The 24,843-nt window shown below is 45.2% G+C and overlaps 1 protein-coding gene across 1 annotated transcript in view; it reads left to right on the forward strand.

Annotated features, from left to right (window-relative positions):
* Positions 1 to 6,044: 6,044 nt before the first annotated feature.
* GSDME (gasdermin E) overlaps positions 6,045 to 24,843 on the forward strand; it is a 103,260-nt gene continuing 84,461 nt past the window's right edge. Inside the window, exons 1-3 of the mRNA XM_069958775.1 lie at positions 6,045 to 6,145; positions 16,371 to 16,605; positions 20,261 to 20,453. Coding sequence (XP_069814876.1) covers positions 16,389 to 16,605; positions 20,261 to 20,453 — 410 coding nt within the window. The 5' untranslated portion in view covers positions 6,045 to 6,145; positions 16,371 to 16,388. The remainder of the gene's footprint in view (positions 6,146 to 16,370; positions 16,606 to 20,260; positions 20,454 to 24,843) is intronic.

The raw sequence follows: 24,843 nt of genomic DNA on the forward strand, positions 1-24,843 counted from the left end.
TCCTTATGAAAAAAAATCCACTTTTGCCTTCAATTATTTAAAAAATTAAAACTTTTGCTGCTTTTACATGTAATCTGTCCGTTGCAGTACTGCTGGTATGGATTGTCACAGTTCTTTTTTTTATTCTTTTTTTTTCCTTTTTGTCCTGTTTTTATTAGTTGGAGCCTCTAGGGGGTTTGTTATCCTGAACTGAATGTACCAGATAATATATTTTTTAATAACTGTGACAACAAAAGCTATTAATATGTCTTCCATAAATGAAAAAGAAATAGCCTTAGTTCTGTTGTACAAATAAAGACATATATAGTATGTATATATCTAATATTTAATCCAATAAGCTGCTATGACAACTTTTAACTGTAGAGAAATAATGATTTGTGAGTACGGCATGTCTATGCTCTATGATGATGTAAATAAAACTATTTCACAATACCTGGAGGAGTTTCGCTGTTTTTTTCCCCTACCCTAAAGGCGCTTTTACACTGGTGGATTCATACATGTTGCCGGGTGGGGATAGAGTCCGCTACAGGGCTTCCCTGTCTGTAGGTTCTGTGTTATACGAACGTTACAATAAGCCCTAAGTATGTATGGCATTTCATAAACTTCATGGCTTACAGCTAACATCTGGCCGCTAGTGTTTCTGCAAAAATTGAGAACTGAGTTTTTGTAGTAGAAAACTATTTGTTGCAAGAAAAAACCTAATGTATGATGTTACTGGCAAATGTAAAGCAAAGACTGCCACTTGCAGCTGTCTGCTGCCCCCCAGTGGCACTTATGTAAATCTACATGCAGTGTTCAAATCAACGTTCCATCTAACAATACAGGGTTATTTTTTAACATTATGGTCAAACATTGGGTAAAAAGAGACTTAACTGCAGTTGCAAGGAAAAGTTAGAAATCTCTTTTAGATCTACCTGGATTTCTGTATTGATTACTAATTAACTGTTGTCCTATTGTTATCTAATGCTGCGTTTACACGAAACAATAATTGGCCCGATCGTACGATTAACGATGTCGGAGTAACGTTTTGTTTTTTTTTCATAACGGTCAGCGTTTAGATGGTACGATATATCGTACGGAAACTCGTTTTGCTATCGTTTTCGCTTAAGCCTATCTCACACATTGGTTAAATCAGCGAACAACTGTTTACACGGAACGATCTGCGATTTTCTTGCGAACGTCGAACTACTATTTTAGAACATGTTGTAAGATCAAAATGAACGATTTCTCATTCGTTGTTTGATCGTTCGCAGTGTTTACACGTACGATTATCGTTCAGATTCGATCGTTATCGTGCGAATTCGCACATTAATCGTTCCATGTAAACACAGCATTAGTCACGATGTTCTTCTCAAGAAAGATTGGTGTAATGCTTTAATTAAAGGGGCTTTCCAGGAAATGAAAGGGGAGCGCGAAGGGGTAAAATAAGGCTCTTTTTTTTGCACATTCCGCCGCTCGCACCCGCTCGTGGACTGTGGCGGGCGTGTGTGTCTCCGCCTGTGTCATGGACTTCATTCTATGCACTGGAGGATTCCGTCGTCCGTGGAAAGAATGAACATGTCTGTGAGTGGGTGTGAGCTGCGGAATGCGCAATGGGTTTTCCCATCGCCATTATGTAGTGTGCACGTAAACTTCCCATTAATAAGGTGACAGATATGGCAGTCAGATCTCTCTCACATCAGGTAAAGTATATATATATATATATATATATATATATATTATATTTTTGTTATTGTCTTACAGTTATTGTTATAGGTAAAATGTACAAATTCTTAAACTATGTAATATTGGCATTTTCCTCTAAGCCCAGGGGAGAGGCATCTCTTCAGCCATGGCACTCTTGAGGTTTCCTCCACTGGGGGTTTTCCTCGCCTAAGTGCTGGATGGTGACTCTTTGTAAGTCAGGGGTATACCATTTTCGATGATTTTAGCTAAAACTGTGACCATTTGACACCTGATTACAATGTGAAAAGCAGCAAGTCCAAAAGCACCAAGGAACAATGTATAGTATAGTGGGAAGCCTGCAATCTCAAATACAGACATACAACATTTGAAGAGAAGCAGGACCAACAGCATCCAGAATGTGATCAAATCAAAGTCTATTCACATCATCCAGTACTGAGAATGCAACATTTCGATCCCTGAGGATCTTTGTCAAAGACTCTCGGAGGTCCAAATGTTGTATTCTCAGTATTGGGTTATGTAAATAAAGTTGGATTTGATCACATTCTGGATGCTGTTGGACCTGCTTTTCTTCAAGACCTGATTATAATGTATTGTGTCTCTATTTTGTGTTCTTTGGTTTCCTTTGTTTTGCTTGGGAGTTGGGGGTCCATCACATTTCCAAGTCATGAAGTCGCACATCTGCCTGCTGCACAGGCCCCCTTTCTGGCTAGCAGGATGGAGAAGTGGACCGTATTACTCCTGCATGTGTGCGCTTATCCGTGGATTAATGGGACACTAAAACCTTAAATAAACAAGAAAAAAAGAACAACATAAGTTTTATATATCAATATATAAAGTTTATATGTACATCTGCAAAGTTTGTCAGATTTTTTTTTTTTTTTTAAGTGACAGGGACACACCAGTAATAGCACGTAATGGCAACATGAACACCACCGTAAATATACATCATATATGCACAACTCAGTGGCATAGCCTGAGTTGGCAGCACCCAGGGCTTCCCTGTTTTCTGGGTTGTTGCCCCCCCCCCCCCCCTAAAATCCTGCACTGGCACAGTCCTTATCACCCCAAGTGCATGCACTGGGGGCAAGTAAAACTGACTGTGTAGGAATGTACTCAGCGGCCTGGTAGTAAAAAATGAGCTGCATACTAGAGGCAAAGGGGGTGTTTTATTCACATCATCACAAGGACAAACCGTGCTGGACTTTTTTATTTCAGAGGAGCACCCCCTGGGCTTTATCCCCTATTTAGCATATCATCTCTAATTCTTTTATCTCAGTGCAGGAATGTTGCATCATAATATAAAACTGGTGTCCACAGATTTAGGGCAAGAAGACTTCATTGCTGGGTTACTGCCATTTATTTTCTTATTTCTGCTCACACAGCACTCTGCAAAGCCTGTATATAAAAAGGTAGATCACTAAAAAAATTCTTTGAAATCAACTGGTGCCAGAGATTTGTAATTTACTTCTATTTAAAAAAATCTTGCGTCTTCCTGTACTTAGCAGTTTCTGTATGTCCTGCAGTCTCTCCAGTCTGGACAACAGGAGAGGTTTTCTATGGGGATTTGCTACTGCTCTGGACAGTTCCTGACATGGACAGAGGTGGCAGCAATAACTACCCCTTTAAGGAAATATATAAAAGATATAATCTGTAAATCTAAAGGCAGGGTACTATTATAATCCAAACAGAAATGCTTGAAGAAATCTCTCAGCCACCCCAAAAGAATTAGATGTTACCATCATAATATATCTTAGGGTGTCCTGATCACACACCTTTTTTTTACAGTTTCTTCATACGCCTAAAGAGAATAGACTAATTAATCCACCACTTCCTGCAAGACATACAGCAGCTGATAAGTACTGGAAGATTTGATATATTTAAATAGAAGCAACTGTATAACTTTCCCACACCAATTGATTTAAAAGCTTTTTTTTCACCGGAGTACCCCTTTACTGTAATAAAAACTTTTAGATTTTAAAACTCCTTTGAAATGACAGGACAACTTTTGGACTTGTCTCTGTGACTTGTTAAAGTTTTTTCAAATGACAGGGACACTTTGAAGGCTAGCTATCATTTTTTATTGACTTCTCACATGTTATGACTTGTCAGAGGTTATGAACAGGTGCTGAGACGCCTACTGGTCTCTAAAACAAAGGGGCAGAAGCGCTGTGCGGCTGAGCATTGTGCGCCTGTTTTTGATCAGCTTTGCTCTGCTCTCCTCTGAGACTGTCTCTGAATCCTGACACCGCACAATTGGCTTTTTGAGGAGATCCAAATAGAAACAAAGGCACAGCGCTCAGCAGAATGCTTTTGTCTGCTTTAGCAATTGTTGGGATCTGAGCCCCCTCCATTGATCGCAACTTCTGACATGTAAAAATCATAGCTATCCGTGACTTCACTGTCCTGAGATGCTCTATGTCGGGCTCTATTCACACCTGTGGTGGACCCCACCCATTGCAGATTCTGACATAGTGAATAGATAAAATGGTACATTTGCAACAGAATTTTTTTTTTCCAGTGAAGCTACAACCATCATGATGGACCCTGTTAGAGGACAACGGGTCCCCTAAGTCTGATGTGGCCTGGGGCTCTGGATACTCTGATGCTTTGGGGCAACTTGTCCTGGTGGCCAGGAATGGACCGTTCTGCGAGGTAGTACAAGTCCCAGGCCTCTGTCTCTGGGTGAAGCCAGCTAGTGAAAGTTTTCCCATGTAGTTGAGCGTAGTCAGTAGAGAGCGGCTAACTTGCATTTGTGCTCAACTGCGGATCAGTCCTACTGCCTTTTCTCTCTATGAGGGTGACTGTCCTGAAGTGAAGATCCATGGCGTAGGCAAGGGTTGTTCCTCTAACTCCGGTTACCCCAGGGTTGGGTTTTCAGTGCATGACTGCTGTTGTCTTTTAGGGTACAAACACATACACACCGTATACGCAGCCTATTTACTGCTGCGATACGCAGCAAATACGCAGCAGATTAGATCTAAATAACTGAACACAGCATCAAATCTGCACCACCAAATCTGCTGCAGATCTGCTGCGTATTTGCTGCGTATCTGCTGCGTATACGGTGTGTGTGTTTGTACCCTTACCCTCTGAACCTAGACTACACAAGGACTAGAAACTCCCTGAACAGTAAGCCATCTATCTTATATAGGGCCCTGTGGCAGGAACTGTGAGTGCAAGAGAATGTGTGAACAGGCTAACCTTACCTCCTGAACTGCAGCTATACACAGGGAGGGGTGAGACACCTAGTGGCGGGAGCAGGGCACAGCAACTACATAACCTAGCTGTGGCACCTGAGTGAACTGGTTTTACCTAGGTGTGTAAGGCCCCGTTCACACTACGGCATCTTGCCTTCTATCAGTTTGAATGGGAGGGCATGCGCGCCTCTACTCTCCGCGCCTCTCTGCTCAAAGAATTGACATGAAAGACAAGAAAACCACCCGTAGTGGGACACTACAAGTAACCAGTGGTGTCCATTGCGTAGTGGATCTCACATTTTCCAGTTGTCTGTCACTGTCTCAGAATGGAGATGTGAACAGAGCCGAAAAGAGGGCGTTCCAGCGGGTCCTAACAGGCCATTTAGCCAAGGCATGCCCAAATACGACAACCACTATATATTAGTTTAAAGGTTTTTCACCACATGCAAACTACGTTGTGCCTATATGTGGCGGTCAATGACTTCACGAATTTCACTGGAAAAACAGCAGTTTTAGTCATTACATACACCAGGGATGAGGAAACTACCGCCTTCCAGCTGTTGCAAAACTACAATTCCCATCATGCCTGGGCAGCCAAAGCTTTATCTTTGTTTGTCCAGGAATGATGGGAAATGTAGTCTTGCATCAGCTGGAGGGCAGAAGGTTCCCCCCTCCCTGATACAGACATGGTTTCATCTATCTTGTCCTTGGGTCTATATCACTAAAAATGATGATGTCACTGGTTTGGTTTGTTCCATTTTCAAAATTTTGGGGGTTGTAAATCCCATTCCATGATTTCTGTTTATCTACTTTGTTACCACACAGTTATATTGAGTGTAGATGAGACATCACGTGTGCCAGGTATCAGCACTCGCCATACTGTGACACTTGTGCTGTTCTCCATCACATGACTCATTATTGGTTTATTACTTGTCCTATGTGCACAGTGTCCCCTCAGGTCACCTCTCTCCCCCGCCCTCCCCCTCCTCCTTTCTCCCTATCTCCTCCCGGCTGTTTACACGCTGTGGCCTCAAGACACTTGAATACACACAGAGCGCGCGACAGTCCCGCCTTCTGCTTTCTTCCTTTACTGACACGCCAGATAGCCAATAGCAGAGCAGCTCGGCCTCACCTTCAGCCAATCAGAGCTCCGGAGTTCAGGGAGCGCACAGTGTGAAGACACTGAAAGGGGAAGCGGAGCTGGTAGTGCTGGGAGCGGAGAGGGGTGACAACTGCTGAGCGCAGGACACACGGGGCGGCAGGTGAGCTATGCCACAGGCTCTCATGTGCACTCACTCTTGTCAGGCATCCCCTGTGTTTGCGGACTCGCTGAGTCACTAGGACAGCGGAGCACACAGGACAATGACTGCTGGTGGTCTCCCGTCATATGTGACGTCATGATTTAAAGGGGGTTTCCACTTTTACTAAAACTAAGCAGTGGGCTATGCACGCTTGTTGTGCAACTTTCTTTTTTCTTTTTTTTTTTTCATTTGCAGGAGGAATCTATTGTCGTTTAACCTCTTAGTGACCTAATTATTTTGAATTTTACTTTTTTCCATCTACATAGCCATTGAGGACAGCTTTTTTGTAGAGCAAGTTGTACTTCATGGTGGTGTTCCTTTTTTTTTTTTTTTTTCATTTAAAAAGGGACTATCGTTTAAAAAAACTGACAGTCAGATAAAAAGTTTTGATCGGACTGGTCTGGGTGTTCAGACCCCAACTGATCGCTAGAATGCCCCTGGAGGAATGAATGCTAAGGACATTCTCTCCTCTCAAAAAGATGTGAAAAGTTTTGATTGGACCTGGTTTGTGTGTTTAGATCCTGACAGATTGGGAGAACACGCTCAGTACGGTCCTCTCCCAGCACTGTGTTACACAATGAGTCAGAAACATAATGAAAGTCTATGATTCTGACACAGAGAAGGGTGCAAACACACTCCTGTCCCCCCCCCCCCATCTGTACTGGTTTGAACACTCAGACCCGCACTGCTCAAAACTTTTGACATATCTCTATGACGTATCAAAAGTTGTTTTTTTTTTTTTTTTTTTTTTTTTATAAGGACGGTGACACTGTAAAGTAAATCTGTTGTTGCAATGCCGGTTCCAAACTGCTGACACTGTTAGATCACTGATAGGGTAAGGAGACACATGGCACCTGTCATATATTCCTCTGTGCTTCCATAACATACAAAAATGTTTTTATTGTCAGGTACAAAGAGTCAAAGAGGCTTTCCTGAAGTGCTGAACACCTCCTTGCCCCCCTTCTATCCCATTCATGACTGACAGCCAGATGCTGGGCCCCAAACAGAGGGATGGGAGGTGTTACAGATGCTGGGCCCCAAACAGAGGGACAGGGAGGTGTTACGGATGCTGGGCCACAAACAGAGGGACGGGGAGGTGTTACGGATGCTGGGCCCCAAACAGATGGACAGGGAGGTGTTACGGATGCTGGGCCCCAAAGAGAGGGACGGGGAGGTGTTACGGATGCTGAGCCGCAAACAGAGGGACGGGGAGGTGTTACGGATGCTGGGCCCCAAAGAGAGGGACAGGGAGGTGTTACGGATGCTGGGCCCCAAACAGAGGGACGGGGAGGTGTTACGGATGCTGGGCCCCAAACAGAGGGACGGGGAGGTGTTACAGATGCTGGGCCCCAAAGAGAGGGACGGGAGGTGTTACGGATGCTGGGCCGCAAAGAGAGGGACGGGGAGGTGTTACGGATGCTGGGCCCCATACAGAGGGACGGGGAGGTGTTACGGATGCTGGGCCCCATACAGAGGGATGGGGAGGTGTTACAGATGCTGGGCCCCAAAGAGAGGGACGGGAGGTGTTACAGATGCTGGGCCGCAAAGAGAAGGACGGGGAGGTGTTACGGATGCTGGGCCCCAAACAGAGGGACGGGGAGGTGTTACGGATGCTGGGCCCCAAAGAGAGGGACGGGGAGGTGTTACAGATGCTGGGCCCCAAAGAGAGGGACGGGGAGGTGTTACGGATGCTGGGCCACAAACAGAGGGACGGGAGGTGTTACAGATGCTGAGCCGCAAAGAGAGGGACAGGGAGGTGTTACAGATGCTGGGCCCCATACAGAGGGACGGGGAGGTGTTACAGATGCTGGGCCCCATAGAGAGGGACAGGGAGGTGTTACAGATGCTGGGCCCCATACAGAGGGACGGGGAGGTGTTACAGATGCTGGACCCCAAACAGAGGGACGGGGAGGTGTTACAGATGCTGGGCCCCATAGAGAGGGACAGGGAGGTGTTACAGATGCTGGGCCCCATACAGAGGGACGGGGAGGTGTTACAGATGCTGGGCCCCAAAGAGAGGGACGGGGAGGTGTTACGGGTGCTGGGCCCCATACAGAGGGACGGGGAGGTGTTACAGATGCTGGGCCCCATACAGAGGGACGGGGAGGTGTTACAGATGCTGGACCCCAAACAGAGGGACGGGGAGGTGTTACAGACCAGCAGGTCAGGAACTTTGGAAAACCTCTTTCACTCTTTGCCAACATAAAAAAAAAAACATTTCTCTAGGCGCACAGCTGGATATATGATAGGTACCATGTGTCTCCTTGACTTAATAACTAGGAAACAAAAAGAAAGACAGCGCTCCAGTGGTGCAGACTCCTCATATAGCAAAGTGGGTACACAAAGTGTGATGGAAACGCTAACCTTTGACAGATGTGCAAAGATAAGGCACAAATCTCCACAGCGCATATACAGAGGTACCTCGGTTTAAGAGTAACTTAGATTAGGAACAAAAAAAAAACTACGTGTTGTGTGTTGTAATAAAGAGCTTTTACATTTGATACCTGGTGTGACCTGCACCCGACTTTACCTATGATTTGGAGTGGACTGAAGTCTAATGGGTATCTAACAGTGTCAGCAGTTTGGAAGGCAAATTGCAGCAGACAGATTCCCTTTAAAGGCCACATTGATGATTTGACTGTGGCATGTGTGGCATAGCCATGTACATCAGAGAGAGCTGCTCAGAACTGAGTGGTCAGACATATAAGGGAAGCCCTGATTTACCTTTTCTGCACAGTGTGGATCCTCTGGAGGAGGCAGACGGGATCACATATCACAGGTACAAAACCCAGACCTTCTCCCTCTCTCCTGCACATGGCAGTAGCTAAATCCTGCTCCTTTCCTGTGTTCAGTCTTGGTCTCTCTGTTACTAGAAGTGTATTTCAGACAATAGATAGCTGATTGCAAATGGAAGTTGTTTGAAATAACAGGGACCATTTAAAGGGAACCAATCACCCAGAAAATCAATGTAAAGACAAGGATATGTGCTGATAGATCACCCAGCACACTTCCCAAATATGCCCCTGTAACCTCTGTGCCCCCCTCAATTAGACAGTAATCTTACTAAATGCACATGGACTTGAAGTTTCATTGTGTAAGACCTTGTGTAGATTACAGTACCAGGAATGGTATTTTATATCTCTCATTAAAAGGCTGCAGATTGTTTCATTACAGAAATTTTAATTCACAGGCAGACAATTTACGACTTGGATCTTTATGTCCCCTCTTTTAATACAGAGGACTGTTATGTATGCAGATTCTGTAGCGGAACTGCCCCATGTGCATCTCAGCCTGTATTTTATACATTATAGCACATAGTCTATTCTATAGTAAGTATATAGCTGATGCATAGTATTATCAAGGTGTGAGTGTGTTGCACAATCTCATCATTAAGTAAAGTACAAGTATATATAGCTGCTAGTCACATGTATTATTGACCAGACCACACTTCTATACACCCATTGCATAAATAGAATTCTTAGTATATCAGGACCAGACAAATACCAGGGGCCAAAGGTGTTTAGAGATCTGCTGCTGATGCCTACAGTAATCTGCCCCCTTCCTCTTTCCCACTTCCCTCATCTGAGATCACTTCTCATTTTTGGCACAAACCACACGTCCAGCTTTTAAAGAAACCCTAAAGTAAAACACTGGACAAACCCACAATTCATAGACAAAAAGGATCAAGTTTATTTAACTTACCAGTAGGGCTGGGCGATATGGGCAAAAAATAAAATCTCGATTTTTTAAAATTTTTTGACGATTCTCGATTTAAATCTCGATTTTTTTTCCTTTTTTGCTAAATAAACAGAACATTTTCTCCCTGCAGCATCAGATACTATTTTAATATTTTAGACAACAACTGTATTGATTTCCAGTGTAACAGAGGCCCCATATAGTATAGGAAATCATGTTTGTGCCTCCATCTACGTTGGGTGTAGTAGTGGAGGTATAGTGGATAGGGGGTGTAGGAGTGGAGGTATAGTGGATAAGGGGTGTAGTAGTACAGGTATAGATGAGGGGTGACTGGGGTAAAACTGAAGGGGACTGGGGTGACACTAAAGGGGACTGGGGTGACACTGGGGGACACTAAAGGGGACTGGGGGACACTAAAGGGGATTGGGGTGACCCTGGGGGACTGGAGGGACAATGGGGGACACTAAAGGGGACTGGGGTGACACTGGGGGACACTAAAGGGGACTGGGGTGACGCTAAAGGGGACTGGGGTGACACTGGGGGACACTAAAGGGGACTGGGGTGACACTAAAGGGGACTGGGGTGACACTAAAGGGGACTGGGGTGACATTAAAGGGGACTGGGGGACACTAAAGGGGACTGGGGTGACACTAAAGGGGACTGGGGTGACACTGGGGGACTGGAGGGACAATGGGGGACACTAAAGGGGACTGGGGGGACACTGAGGGGACTGGGGGGACACTGAGGGGACTGGGGGGGACACTGAGGGAACACTGAGGGGATTGGGGGGGGACACTGAGGGAACAATGAGGGGACTGGGGGGGACACACTGAAGGGGACTGGGGGGGACACTGAAGGGGACTGGGGGGGGACACACTGAAGGGGACGGGGGGGGGACACTGAGGGAACAATGAGGGGACGGGGGGGACACTGAAGGGGACTGGGGGGGACACTGAAGGGGACTGGGGGGGACACTGAGGGAACAATGAGGGGATTGGGGGGACACTGAAGGGGACTGGGGGGGGACACTGAAGGGGACTGGGGGGGGACACTGAAGGGGACTGGGGGGGGGACACTGAGGGAACAATGAGGGGATTGGGGGGACACTGAGGGGACTGGGGGGTGACTGGTGCAGCTGGAGGTGATTGGAGCAGGAGGGCACATACATCTCCTCCTCCTCTCACCTCCACACACACGCTCCCCTCCCGGCCAGATATGGAGGTCCCGGGTCTGTGGAGGAGGAGGCCGCAGGGACTACAGTAGGTGGTGATCGCATAGCTGCGGGTCACGGAGCTATACAGCGGGAACGGGGGTCTGCACCAAGCCCCCCGATCCCGCTGTATAGCTCCAGGACGAGCAGCGCCGCGATCACCACCTACTGTAGTCCCTGCGGCCTCCTCCTCCACAGACCCGGGACCTCCATATCTGTCCGGGAGGGGAGTGGGACGCTCAGTGCAAGGGGCGGGGGCAGATCAGCGGCGGCGCTGTCAGTGGCTGGAGGCCGCCGGCACTGCACCGCCCCTCTCCAGCCTGGCCACCCAGCATCTTCTCCCCGCTCACCCACACCGCCCCTCTACGGCTCTCCCGCCGGCCTGCACCGCAACCCCCCTTCTCTCAGCTCCTCCCCGGCACCGCAGCCCGAAATGATTTTTTGTGAAAATCGAATTTACGATTTTCACAAAAAATCAAATCGATTTCAACGTTCTGGACGATTAATCGAATTAATTCGATTAATCGCCCAGCCCTACTTACCAGAGTGCCTCTTGGGATCCTGATATAGAGTGTGCACACACGTAGCGAGTGAAATCTGCTGCGATACTCAGTACCACTATAGTCCAGTGGCTAATTGGCTGAGCGGGACGAGCAGACGGCGAAGCAAGCCAGAGCAGGGAGGAGGTGATGTATGCTCCAGCTGGCGGGGGGGGTTAACTTACATACACGCAGCGGGATATAATTAGTTATGAGCGAGCATGCGCGTCCGAGCTTGGTACTCGATCAAGTATTAGGGTACTCGATGGTATTCGTCACTTGGGTAAAATCGAGTAAAATCGAGAAAATCTCATCATCCGTTTCCTGTAAGTTTCGGCGCTATTTCTCAGCCAATAAACATACAGGAGACTCTTTGTTACATCCTGCGATCACGTGGGACCCATACATGTCGATAGCAGCGATTGGTTGACCAGATCAGATGACCCTGCCATATAAAACGTACAGCCGGCAGTGCTCACTTCAGACGCATGCTGTGAGAGATCAGGGACAAAGCTGCTGCTTCTCAGGGAGAGAGCCAGTGTAGGATTTAGCGTTCCAGTAGGCAGGGTATATACTAGCAATACAAACAAACAGCCCTTTTCAGGGCTTCAAATCGTTTTTTAATACTATTACTACAGACTGCTGGCTGGGACTTGCAGTGCTGCTACCGCGATTTAACCAGCACACTGTGGTGATCGGCTGCAGGCAGAAAGGGGGCTTTAGGTGTTGCATACAGACCCCCTAAGAAGTGCTCAGTGTACTCCTTTTTTGATTTTGGGGCTGGTGGTCCTGCTGTACTACATTGGATTGGTGGGATTTGTAGTACACCTGCATAGAACTTCACTGCTCATTGGAGGGGGGTGTCACAGCGTTTATCTAGGTCCAGCCAGTACCAGACAGTACCGTACAGCCCCCCCCCTAAACTAGTGGGTACTACACTGTATTGCTGGTATTTGTAGTACACCTTTATAAAACTTCACTGCTCATTGTAAGGGGGTATCACAGCGTGTATCTAGGTCCAGCCACTACCAGATAGTACCGTACAGCCCCCCCCCCCCCCCAAAAGTATTTTTCCTGATTTCTGTATTTCATACGCAAGGCCTATCTAAGTTCCATACTGTGCAGTGTCCATAAAATGGTGAACCCCAGGGGGCCGTGTTTCAGGGCAGGGTGACACAGCAGCACCTGTTGAGGAGGTAGCAGTGGCACACCGCAGACGTCCACTCCCTAGCTTCTTTGCCCAACTTACGGGGTCTCATGGTAGACCGCTATTGAAACCGCAGCAGTGTGAACAGGTGATCACGTGGATAGCGGATAATGTGTCCAGAAACTTATCCACCACCCAGTCTTCCATGCAGTCCACCCACGCTACTCAAGGGAGTGGAATCTTTGCTCCATTAGCTCAGCCTCCTTCCCCACAGCCTGGCCCCTCCAGGGAAAGAAGGGATTCAGATCCACCACCATGCTCCCAGGAACTCTTTTCTGGACCCTTCCCTGAGTCAGAGTAACAGCAGTCGATCTGTCCTGATGCCCAAACTATGCAGCTCACGCAGTCAGTGGGTGATGAGAGTGGGGACTTGTAAGCGGGGTTGGAAGAGGTGTCTGATGATGACGATGAGACCCGGTTGTCAGACAGTGAGGTTGTTGTCATGGATGTAACTCAAAGTGAGAAAGAGAGTGAGGAAATGGAGTTGACAAAAATGATGTTTAGGATACACACCGCCACAGTTAATAGTTTGTTAATGCTGTTTGTGCCTTAAAGGGGAGGGTAACTATCACTTCATAGAACGATTGACGTGACTATAACTTTCATATTGACATGTCAGCCTCCTTACCCCCGACAGTTGCCAAAATAGGGCAGAGGTGGTCAGGTCGTCACCTTTTTGTTTCTGTTTGTCTATCCGGGAAGTGATGATCAGGAAGAAACAGATGCCGCACTCTGCTGAGGGCCCTCTACCCCTTCCTTTAAGCAAGTAGGGTTAGGGTCAGCACTTGGACCCTAACAAGTTTGGTGACATGTCATAAATTTGGAAATGATGGTTACTCTTCAGTTTAATATGTATATACATATTGTAAGTTTGCACAGTGTGAGAGAGAAATCTATCTAGCTGTGCTCATGCTTGTTTGTTAGCACTTAAACAAGTTAGCACATAAAATTGTGACTTGTCACATTAGTCAACTAGGGAATGGGATGTCACTACTGATGGGTTCATAGTTTTCAGTTCATAGTTCACATTGTAAAAGTTTAAAGTTCTGCACTTATCTCACTTTTCATTGGTTGTTGTTTGATTGCACAGTTTGAGTTCACTTTTACCACTTTGATAGTTTAGAAGGATGTGTGCTTTCCCCCCCAAACATTTGCACTATGATGTACCACACCACCCCTTACTAAGACACCATGTATAGATATATTGTACTTTTTTCTTAATTTAATATTTTCTTATTTTTTCTTAAAAGAGAACTCCGGATCGAGGCAAGAAAAAAATGAAACTTCTGCAGAAGCATATAGCATTAGCATTATTTATTACCTATCTATCCCAGTTTTGAAACTACCAAAAATCCATTTGTTTTGTTTTTTTTGTTGTTCTGTTTTGTGTTTCCTGGTTTAGCAGATGTATTCAGTACTACAGGTTCCAGAATGCATTGCTGTCCCTCTGTTTTAACCAGACTGTTGCACAGAATTAGGCATAATGGTGCCATTAGGCAGCCTCAGAGGCATGCAAACATGCTGCCCTTGCTGTTTCCTGTCCATCTCCATTGTGTTTCCAACAATTTCTGAGGTTGACAGGTTTTCACACGACCTTCCCTCTACCGAACTTGAGTCTCCTGCAAAAATACTAGAGTCTCCCATTGACTTAAATTGGGTTCCTTACTCGAAATGAGTACTCAAGTATCGGGAAATACTCGTCTCGAGTAACGAGCACCCGAGCATTTTATTACTCGATCATCACTAGATATAATGTATTCTCATTGTGATGAACGGGCACTGGATCCACAGCGGATTTCGCTGCAAATCCGCTGTGAAATCCGCTGCGGATCCAGTGTGTGTGAAGGCACCCTAATTTCTCGCTGCGAATTTGCAACGAGATCCGCTGCGGATCCCTGCCCTGTACAATATGGGCAGACAAACTTGCAGCGGGATGGGCATCACATCTTCACGCCCAGCAAAGCCAAACAGTGCGCTGCGGCGGGGCAGCACAATGATTGGCCGAGCGGGATGGCCGGGAGCCCCGAAGCAAGCCAGAGCATGGAGAAGGTGATGTATACCGACGGGGTGGGTTAACAGGGCGGGCTGCTGACATACAGTGGGATGTCCATCCCACTGCGAGTTTGTCTGCCCATAGTGTACAGGGCGGGGATCCGCAGTGGATTTTGCTACGAATTTGCAGTGATAAATCCGCTGTGGATCCGTTACGTGTGAACGCACCCTTAAGAATTAAATAATTATACCCTGTGTATAAGGTATTATCACAGGTGTTCTTTGTATGGGATATCCTCCAGACATGACCTGTTGGTGGAACATGAGGACTGGAATTGAAAAGCACTGCTATAGTCTATGGCCCTGCATTCATTCAGCGGATTTTCATTTGGCTGTGAGAATGTAGTGACAGCCATATTTAATTATGTAGCTGTTGTAGCAGTAAAAATAACAAACAGCAAATGCTTACCTGCCTGCACTCCCTCGTCGTGCTCATACACGAGTCTCCAGGTCCCTGCTCACTGACGGCCCACTCAGCCAATTACTATTTTTATCCCCATTGCATTTAAATAAAGAAGGCCATCACCACATTCTCGCAGTGGAATGAAAGTTGGATTCTTGCAGTGGGAAATTTGCTGTGAACTTGCTTTGTGTGAGCTCCCCTAAATTTGTTTCTTTCAGGGTATGTCTTTAGTGGGCAATTCGGGTCAAAATGGTCATACTTTTCAATTGGGGATTCTCCCTATGTGTTGTTACCAGCCATGGATATATACATCTAAGGGGTATTCCAACCAGGACCCCTTTTTGGCAATGCCCAGGGAGGGTGGGTGAAAACAATAACACACACCTCCCTGGCTTCAGCGCTGCGGTCTGTAGTTTGCTTCCCGGTCTTCCGGTGTGTGGCTGCTTCCTGGTCCTGAGACATGATGTCGCAAGCCTGCTCAGCCATTCAGTGGTTGAAGCGGGACACCCTAAGGGGTCATTCACACGTCCATAGAATTCCGTCCCCACACAGACGGTGTTCAGCGGACTGGACCTGATTGCTCCCAGCATCTAATTAATTATGATTTTGGGAGTTCCTATACTGTTTCACTAGGGTACTGACACAGCCGCGCTGCTGTGTTGGTACTCCAGCGCAAATTTTTAGTCTGTTCAGGAGCTCCCAAAATCATTCTATGGACGTGTGAATGACCCCTTACATCCACTGAATTTGTGAGCGGACCTGCGATGTCAGGGAGGTAAGTGGATGTAATTGTTTTCACCCAACCCCTCCCCTTAAAAAAGTAGTTTATTATTATATAACCATTTCTAGCATATGGTTGCTTTTCTATATATCCTGCCATCCTGTCCTGGCTCTGGGAGTGCAGGCGTTACTGTACACCAGACATCTGCTCCTCTTTGTGGCCTATGACTCCGACATTCCTTGGCTGCTTGTTGTCTGACTGTGTCATTAAAGTATGATGGCAATATGCACCACGTGCTTCTTCATTAGTATGTGTTTCTAATATGTTCTGAACTGTATGTTTTCTCTTTATGTTTTAGGTGACTGCATCATCCAAGATGTTTGCGAAAGCAACTAAGAATTTCCTGAGAGACATTGACGCTGGTGGCGAATTGATATCCATCTCCAGTCTAAATGACTCGGATAAAGCTCAGCTTCTTAGTGTGGTGGCAAAGAAGAGGCGATTCTGGTTCTGGCAGAAGCCAAAGTACTACTTCTCATCATGTGCTTGTCTGCTGGGTGATGTGCTGACCGAAGAAGAAGCCTTAAAACCAGGTATGGCTCACACCAATCACTTTACAACTTCAGGAGATTGTACATGCAGTGTGGACTGCTGCTATCTGATGACTATATGACACAGTTACCTGACCTTTGCACTGTCATGTGTACTGTCATTGACAGTCATGTGTTTATGACACATTCTGCAGTGTATTCACCTCTCAGGTCAATTTGAGTCTGAAATAAGGCACTTCAGCATATCTACAGGACATCCTATCTGGATTGATAAAAATGTAGATTAGGAAAGGTACCAATTGTACTGGCAGTTTTCAGTCTTTTGAGGCTATTATTGCATTCTTAATGCAGTATTACACGGCCCGATGTTCTGGGGGAAGTGAGCGCCGACCAGTCAGCTCAGCGCTCGCTTCCCCCTAATTTCTCGCTCTTTGCCTTTGCTATTACACGCACAGAAGCAAGTGGGAAGTAACGAACGGGCCGCCTGAATGATCCTTAGATTGTTCAGGCTGCAAATTGAAGTCAGTGTTGATAGCTTCTGCTGCTGCTGTCCCTATTACACGGGGCAGCGCACAACAGACCGTCACTTCACAAATCGGGATATTTCAACATGTTGAAAGACCACAATCAGATGATATTTTGCATGCCAACATTTGCTATAAACGATTATCAGCCTGAACGGCCGGTAGTTGGCCAAGTAAAGCCGATAATTGTTTAGTGTAATAGGGCCTTTAAGACCCCCATACAATAACTGGAAGACAAAATGATTGTTCAGCCGTCAGTTATCTCTCCCATCCACCTGGCATACTCCCCATACAAAGGGACATTCTGAACGACTAAACGTTCCTGTGATCACTGTGAGGAGGGGAGGGGTAAACCTGCAGCTAGAGAGCTCCCAGAACAAAGGGGTTGGGTGGTGATTTTCTATCATTCCCTACCCCTTTCACCACCAACATTATCTGTCAGTGGTTGTTCGGGAGAGTTCCACACACTTTACACCGGCAGCCGAACTCGCCACGAGCGGCGGATATAGGCAACAATAGTATAAGGTGTATGGGGACCTTTAGCTTCAGGCTATTATAGTTAGTCCTTGCTTTCAATAACACACCCAACATATCCATTCATAGGATTAATTTAGAATTGTGATGTGAACACAGCCTTAGCAAGTTCCATTCACCGCAGGTGCTGACTGTTGGCTACAGCTGACACCAACCCAAGCAGAGTAGCCATCCAATTATGGATACAGTCAGATCTGCCCATTTTATCATGTTGAAGAATATAGAAGGCTCTGTTCACATTGCTTTTTACTACTATGTTCAATGTAAGAATAGACATTGAACATATCCATAGGGCTTAACTGACCTGACATATCCCTTGTACTTTTGCCTTTTGTCGAAGGGGCATGCATCTACCATCTGGTGGTGCTTGTACTGCGAAACTTAAAGGGGTACTCCGGCACTGATAAAAAAAAAAATCAAACATAGTTATTACATTTACGATCCCTCCTGAGTCCGTCCCCATTTGAATTTCCCGCTGTTTGCAGGTCCCTGAAGCTCCAGTTGTGACTTTATTTTTTCTTTGCTTCCTGGTTTGGGCTTTCCCATGATGCACTTTGTCTCCTGTGATGTCTAACTGACTCTGTAAAACTATTAGATGGCTTACAGCTTGTTTAGCCAATCAGAGCTGAGCAACTTGTGTCATCTGACAAAGGGAGGCTGGCCTAACAGGGCTTAGACCCGCCTCCCTCTTGATGATGTCATTGTCACAAAATGGCTTCCTGGGGTCAACAGTCATTAGATAAGAATGAGTTTACTTCACTTCCTGGTGGGGGATTGAGGGGGGAAAAGGATAGGGAAGGGGGGCAGATAGGTGATAGAAGCATATTACAAAGTTATATAACTTTGTAATGTGTTTCAATTACTGGGAAAAAGCTTTTCGCTGGAGTATCCCTTTAAACCATTTACATTTCTACAGTGTGTGTGTGTGTGTGTATATATATATATATATATATATATATATATATATACACTCACCGGCCACTTTATTAGGTACACCTGTCCAACTGCACATTACCACTTAATTTCTAATCAGCCAATCACATGGCGGCAACTCAGTGCATTTAGGCATGTATACATGGTCAAGACAATCTCCTGCAGTTCAAACCGAGCATCAGTATGGGGAAGAAAGGTGATTTGAGTGCCTTTGAACGTGGCATGGTTGTTGGTGCCAGAAGGGCTGGTCTGAGTATTTCAGAAACTGCTGATATACTGGGATTTTCACGCACAACCATCTGTGGGCGGAAATGCCTTGTTGATGCCAGAGGTCAGAGGAGAATGGGCAGACTGGTTCGAGCTGATAGAAAGGCAACAGTGACTCAAATAGCCAACCGTTACAACCAAGGTAGGCAGAAGAGCATCTCTGAACGCACAGTACGTCCAACTTTGAGGCAGATGGGCTACAGCAGCAGAAGACCACACCGGGTGCCACTCCTTTCAGCTAAGAACAGGAAACTGAGGCTACAATTTGTACAAGCTCATCGAAATTGGACATTAGAAGATTGGAAAAACGTTGCCTGGTCTGATGAGTCTCGATTTCTGCTGCGACATTCGGATGGTAGGGTCAGAATTTGGCGTCAACAACATGAAAGCATGGATCCATCCTGCCTTGTATCAACGGTTCAGGCTGGTGGTGGTGGTGTCATGGTGTGGGGAATATTTTCTTGGCACTCTTTGGGCCCCTTGGTACCAATTGAGCATCGTTGCAACGCCACAGCCTACCTGAGTATTGTTGCTGACCATGTCCATCCCTTTATGACCACAATGTACCCAACATCTGATGGCTACTTTCAGCAGGATAATGCGCCATGTCATAAAGCTAGAATCATCTCAGACTGGTTTCTTGAACATGACAACGACTTCACTGTACTCAAATGGCCTCCACAGTCACCAGATCTCAATCCAATAGAGCATCTTTGGGATGTGGTGGAACGGGAGATTCGCATCATGGATGTGCAGCCGACAAATCTGCGGCAACTGTGTGATGCCATCATGTCAATATGGACAAAAATCTCTGAGGAATGCTTCCAGCACCTTGTTGGATCTATGCCACCAAGAATTGAGGCAGTTCTGAAGGCAAAAGGGGGTCCAACCCGTTACTAGCACGGTGTACCTAATAAAGTGGCCGGTGAGTGTATATATATAATATATATATATATATATATATATATATATATATATATATATATATATATATATATATATATATATATATATATATAAAAAATTTCCCCTATACCTATACTGTGCAGTATACACCCTAATGACTAAGTATGTTTATACATTTACATGAAATAGAATCCTATGAAAGAGGTATACATAAAAAAAATACTCCCTTTGTATAACTTTGACTAAAGGCTCTGATGTGATATAAACATAACACAGAACTTGGGGCCTGTACAAAATAGGATACTAGGTAATACTTTTGTTAGAAGCCTCAAAGTAGCTGAGGCTAAAGTGGGAGCTGAGCACAAGAAAAGCCCCCAACAAGTCACAAGTAAGAACATCACATATTCATATACAATAGCATGCAGTCTATGTCTATGGAATCTCACCCCTCACAGTAAGACGTGTAGTCAGTTTTGTTTTTGCATTTTCATTCTTTCACCTCTACTCTCTTACTGATACTTTATCTCTTCTAGTTGTAGTTGAATCAGAATTTGTCACATATGAAGAAAAAAATGTTGGCCTAATACAGGGTAATGTGGATGCTGATTTTGTCACAATTCATGGCAATGTCGGCGGGACTGAAAAAGTGGAAAGTCAATCTTCCTTTGGAACCCTAAGGAAGCAAGAGGTCGACATGCACCATCTTATGAAGAACGTACAAGACAGGTAAACATATTTATAATACGTGTTTGCTGGTGACAATGTGTTCTGCTTTTACATTAACGGAGTAGTCCGTCATTTTTTTAAATTTGACAGCTGGCAGGGGCACTGGGGACATAATATGCAACAACACCTTACCTCTGCTTGTGCCCGCGAATCGCCACGTCAGAAGGTCCAGGACCCCCACAGGAAGGCAGAAAATGCCTGACCTGGCTGATGGATGCCCCATCAGCCAATCAGTGACTGCAGCAGTGTCCTGCCCCAGTCACTGACTGGCTGAGCGGGGCATCCATCAATCAAGTCTGTTGTTAAAGAGCTGAGAGCTGGAGAATGCCAGCGGGTAACCTGGAGTAGAACATGGCACATGGCGGGCATGGGGAACAGTAAATATGCTTTCTTTATTATGACAAACTGAATTTTTGTTTTCCTGCTGGGCATCTCCTTTAACTGTTTAATATTATATTGTTATGCTTTTTAATATTTGGTGTTTATCTGTACGAATTTACACTTGACATGATGAGTAACCTAGGATAAGGACATCCATGCTTTTAAACCAAGGTCTCTGTCACACAAGTGCATTTTGCATCTGTGCTATGTCTGTTTTTTGGGGACACTCAGATAAATATAAAATACACAGGCATTTTAAAAACGCAGCATGGTCTACATGTATCCATCTTACAAAAATATGCCCTCCAGCAGTCTTATATAGTACAGGATGGGAGATGGAGGTGCACTGACTGTACTACTGTACTGTATATGCACTTTAGCAGTCTTATACAGTACAGGATGGGAGATGGTGGTGCACTGACTGTACTACTGTACTGTATATGCACTCCAGCAGTCTTATACAGTACAGGATGGGAGATGGAGGTGCACTGACTGTACTACTACTGTACTGTATATGCACTCCAGCAGTTTTATATAGTGTTATACTGTACTGTATGTAAAGCCTCTCCAGTGCTAAACTCACCAGGTACAACCCACCATCCACGCTTGCAAAAATGTTCCGATACAGAGCAAAGTTTACTTCCAGGTAAATTTTCGTTCGGATACAATGTGCCTGAAAAGTGTTTGAGAACCGAGCAAGAGTTTGAGAACCAAAGCAAACTTTTCTCGAAAATAGTTTTGACTAGTTTCAGAACCGAGGTAGTACTGTATGTGTAATTTTTTTATGTATAATTAGTAGGCTCTCTAGCAATACCCCTAAAATATTATTTTTGAGACAAATGTAAATCTCAAAGTATAATTAAATCACAAGTAGGGATGTCACGATACCAGAATTTTGAGTACGATACCGATACCATCTTTTTTTTCCCGATACTCAATACCATTTCGATACTTTTGAAAAAAAGCACTTAAAATACAAATATAATGACATCCCCCCCCTCACCCAGACTGTGGGTATGATGCCCCCATGCACCACATTTTTATTTATGTGACTTTTTGATCACTTATTTTGTTACTTTTAATGGTTCGGACAATTCCGCATGCAATGATGCCAAATGTTTATTTTTTATGATTTAAAGCCTAAGGCTAGAATACCATGCTTGCCCAGAAGGTAAAACTTAACTTTTATTAGTATTATATAAAACGTAGAAAAAGAAAACGTGGTGACTGTGTATTTACAGTGCTAATTAAAATAGGCGCACACTGCTGGGTTCATAGTACTTTGATAATGTATAGTCAATATATACGTCCCTGGGTTATCTACCCCTTTGGGATCTTTGTCTATAGATTGACTTTGTAAGATAATGTGGCACTTGCAGTTCAATGACAGTCAGCAGCGTTACTTGTCTAGTCTGCTGCTGTCTAGTGATAGGTATCCACTTGTGTTACTTGTAACTTTGTACTTTGATCGATACGAGGGAGATCAGTAATAATTTTTATACTGCTAGTACTATAGGGTTACTATAAGTACCAAGTCTGGAAAAGCGTACTATTAGGGAGCACTATAGTGAGTATGTGATGTGGGCGTACAGTATTATAGTTGGTAATTGTATGGCGATAAATCTCTCTGCCGGTATTGTACTGTGCACACACTATCACTGTGATTGCGAGGTGGACCACAGAGTTACAGAAAAGAACTATACGCTGCAGCGTTAGCTGTTTGAAACCTGTAGCCAGCGAGTCAGAGTTTGCTATGTCCCGCTCTTGCTATCTATAGTAGGATTGTATCTATCTGTAACAGTAGAGACCACACTGTTCACTCCCCCTGTAGCGCACGATCGCGTTTGCTACAGCGGATAGGAGATAGCACTTGACAGGTTGCTTCTATCTCCTAAGGTGCTACCGCTCACAACGGCGGATGCTATCTGGTGATATGTCTCGCAGTCACTATTACCCTCCGTATATGATCTATTGTAGCTGCTTAGTGACCAACATATACTATCACAAGTTGACCTGTGCAGTGTGCCCCTAAGTAAAATTGCCTATGCCATTTTTGCTGACTAGTTTCGTCGGCTGCACCGACTTTTTCAAAGTATGGCGTTGAAAAAGTCGGTGCAGCCGACGAAACTAGTCAGCAAAAATGGCATAGGCAATTTTACTTAGGGGCACACTGCACAGGTCAACTTGTGATAGTATATGTTGGTCACTAAGCAGCTACAATAGATCATATACGGAGGGTAATAGTGACTGCGAGACATATCACCAGATAGCATCCGCCGTTGTGAGCGGTAGCACCTTAGGAGATAGAAGCAACCTGTCAAGTGCTATCTCCTATCCGCTGTAGCGAGCGCGATCGTGCGCTACAGGGGGAGTGAACAGTGTGGTCTCTACTGTTACAGATAGATACAATCCTACTATAGATAGCAAGAGCGGGACATAGCAAACTCTGACTCGCTGGCTACAGGTTTCAAACAGCTAACGCTGCAGCGTATAGTTCTTTTCTGTAACTCTGTGGTCCACCTCGCAATCACAGTGATAGCGTGTGCACAGTACAATACCGGCAGAGAGATTTATCGCCATACAATTACCAACTATAATACTGTACGCCCACATCACATACTCACTATAGTGCTCCCTAATAGTACGCTTTTCCAGACTTGGTACTTATAGTAACCCTATAGTACTAGCAGTATAAAAATTATTACTGATCTCCCTCTTATCGATCAAAGTACAAAGTTACAAGTAACACAAGTGGATACCTATCACTAGACAGCAGCAGACTAGACAAGTAACGCTGCTTACTGTCATTGAACTGCAAGTGCCACATTATCTTACAAAGTCAATCTATAGACAAAGATCCCAAAGGGGTAGATAACCCAGGGACGTATATATTGACTATACATTATCAAAGTACTATGAACCCAGCAGTGTGCGCCTATTTTAATTAGCACTGTAAATACACAGTCACCACGTTTTCTTTTTCTACGTTTTATATAATACTAATAAAAGTTAAGTTTTACCTTCTGGGCAAGCATAGTATTCTAGCCTTAGGCTTTAAATCATAATTGTAGACTAATACCTCCCTTAAGGTCGGGATCATCCACCTTAATCAAATGTTTATTTTTTGACATGAATAAAAGGGAAAGGCGGGGATTATTAGAACTTTTATTCTGGCATTTTTTTAATTGTCATCTGCCTCATAGGGGTTTTCGCCTTCCCCTGGATCAGCACAGTAGGATTTCCCTAGTTTTTTTTTTTACACTTTTTAATTCCCTTGTACCTCCCAGCATACCTTCTTGTGCACTACAACTCCCAGCATACCTCCTTGTCCACAAAGAGGTATGATGGGGTTGTAGTACACAAGAAGGTATGCTGGGAGGTACAGTGGTGCAGCAGCAGCCTCCCAACACAACAACTCCCAGCATACATCTTTGTGCACAAGAAGGTATGCTGGGAGTTGTAGTGCACAGAGGTATCCTGGGGGTTGTTGTGATGTCAGGAGGCTGCTGCTGCACAACTGCAACTCCCAGCATACCTTCTTGTGCACTACAACTCCCAGCATATCTTCTTGTGCACAAAGAGGTATGCTGGGGGTTGTAATGCACAAAGAGGTATGCTAGGAGTTGTTGTGATGGGAGGCTGCTGCTGCACAACTACAACTCCCAACATATTTCCTTGTTTGTTATAACTCCCAGCATACCTTCTTGTGCACTACAACCCCCAGCATACCTCCTTGTGCACAAGAAGATATGCTGGGAGTTGTAGTGCACAAGAAGGTATGCTGGGAGTTGTGGACAAGGAGATATGCTGGGAGTTGTGTCGGAAGGCTGCTGCTGCACAACTGCAACTCCCAACATCTTCTTGTGCACTAGAACCCCCAGCATACCTCTTTGTGCAAAGAGGTATGCTGAGAGTTGTAGTGCACTAGAAGGTATGGTGAGAGTTGTAGTTGTGCAGCAGCAGCAGCCTCCCGATCCCAGCATACCTCCGTGCACTACAACTCCTAGCA

Source organism: Dendropsophus ebraccatus, chromosome 2, assembly GCF_027789765.1.
Source record: "Dendropsophus ebraccatus isolate aDenEbr1 chromosome 2, aDenEbr1.pat, whole genome shotgun sequence".
NCBI classification, from domain to species: Eukaryota; Metazoa; Chordata; class Amphibia; order Anura; family Hylidae; genus Dendropsophus; species Dendropsophus ebraccatus.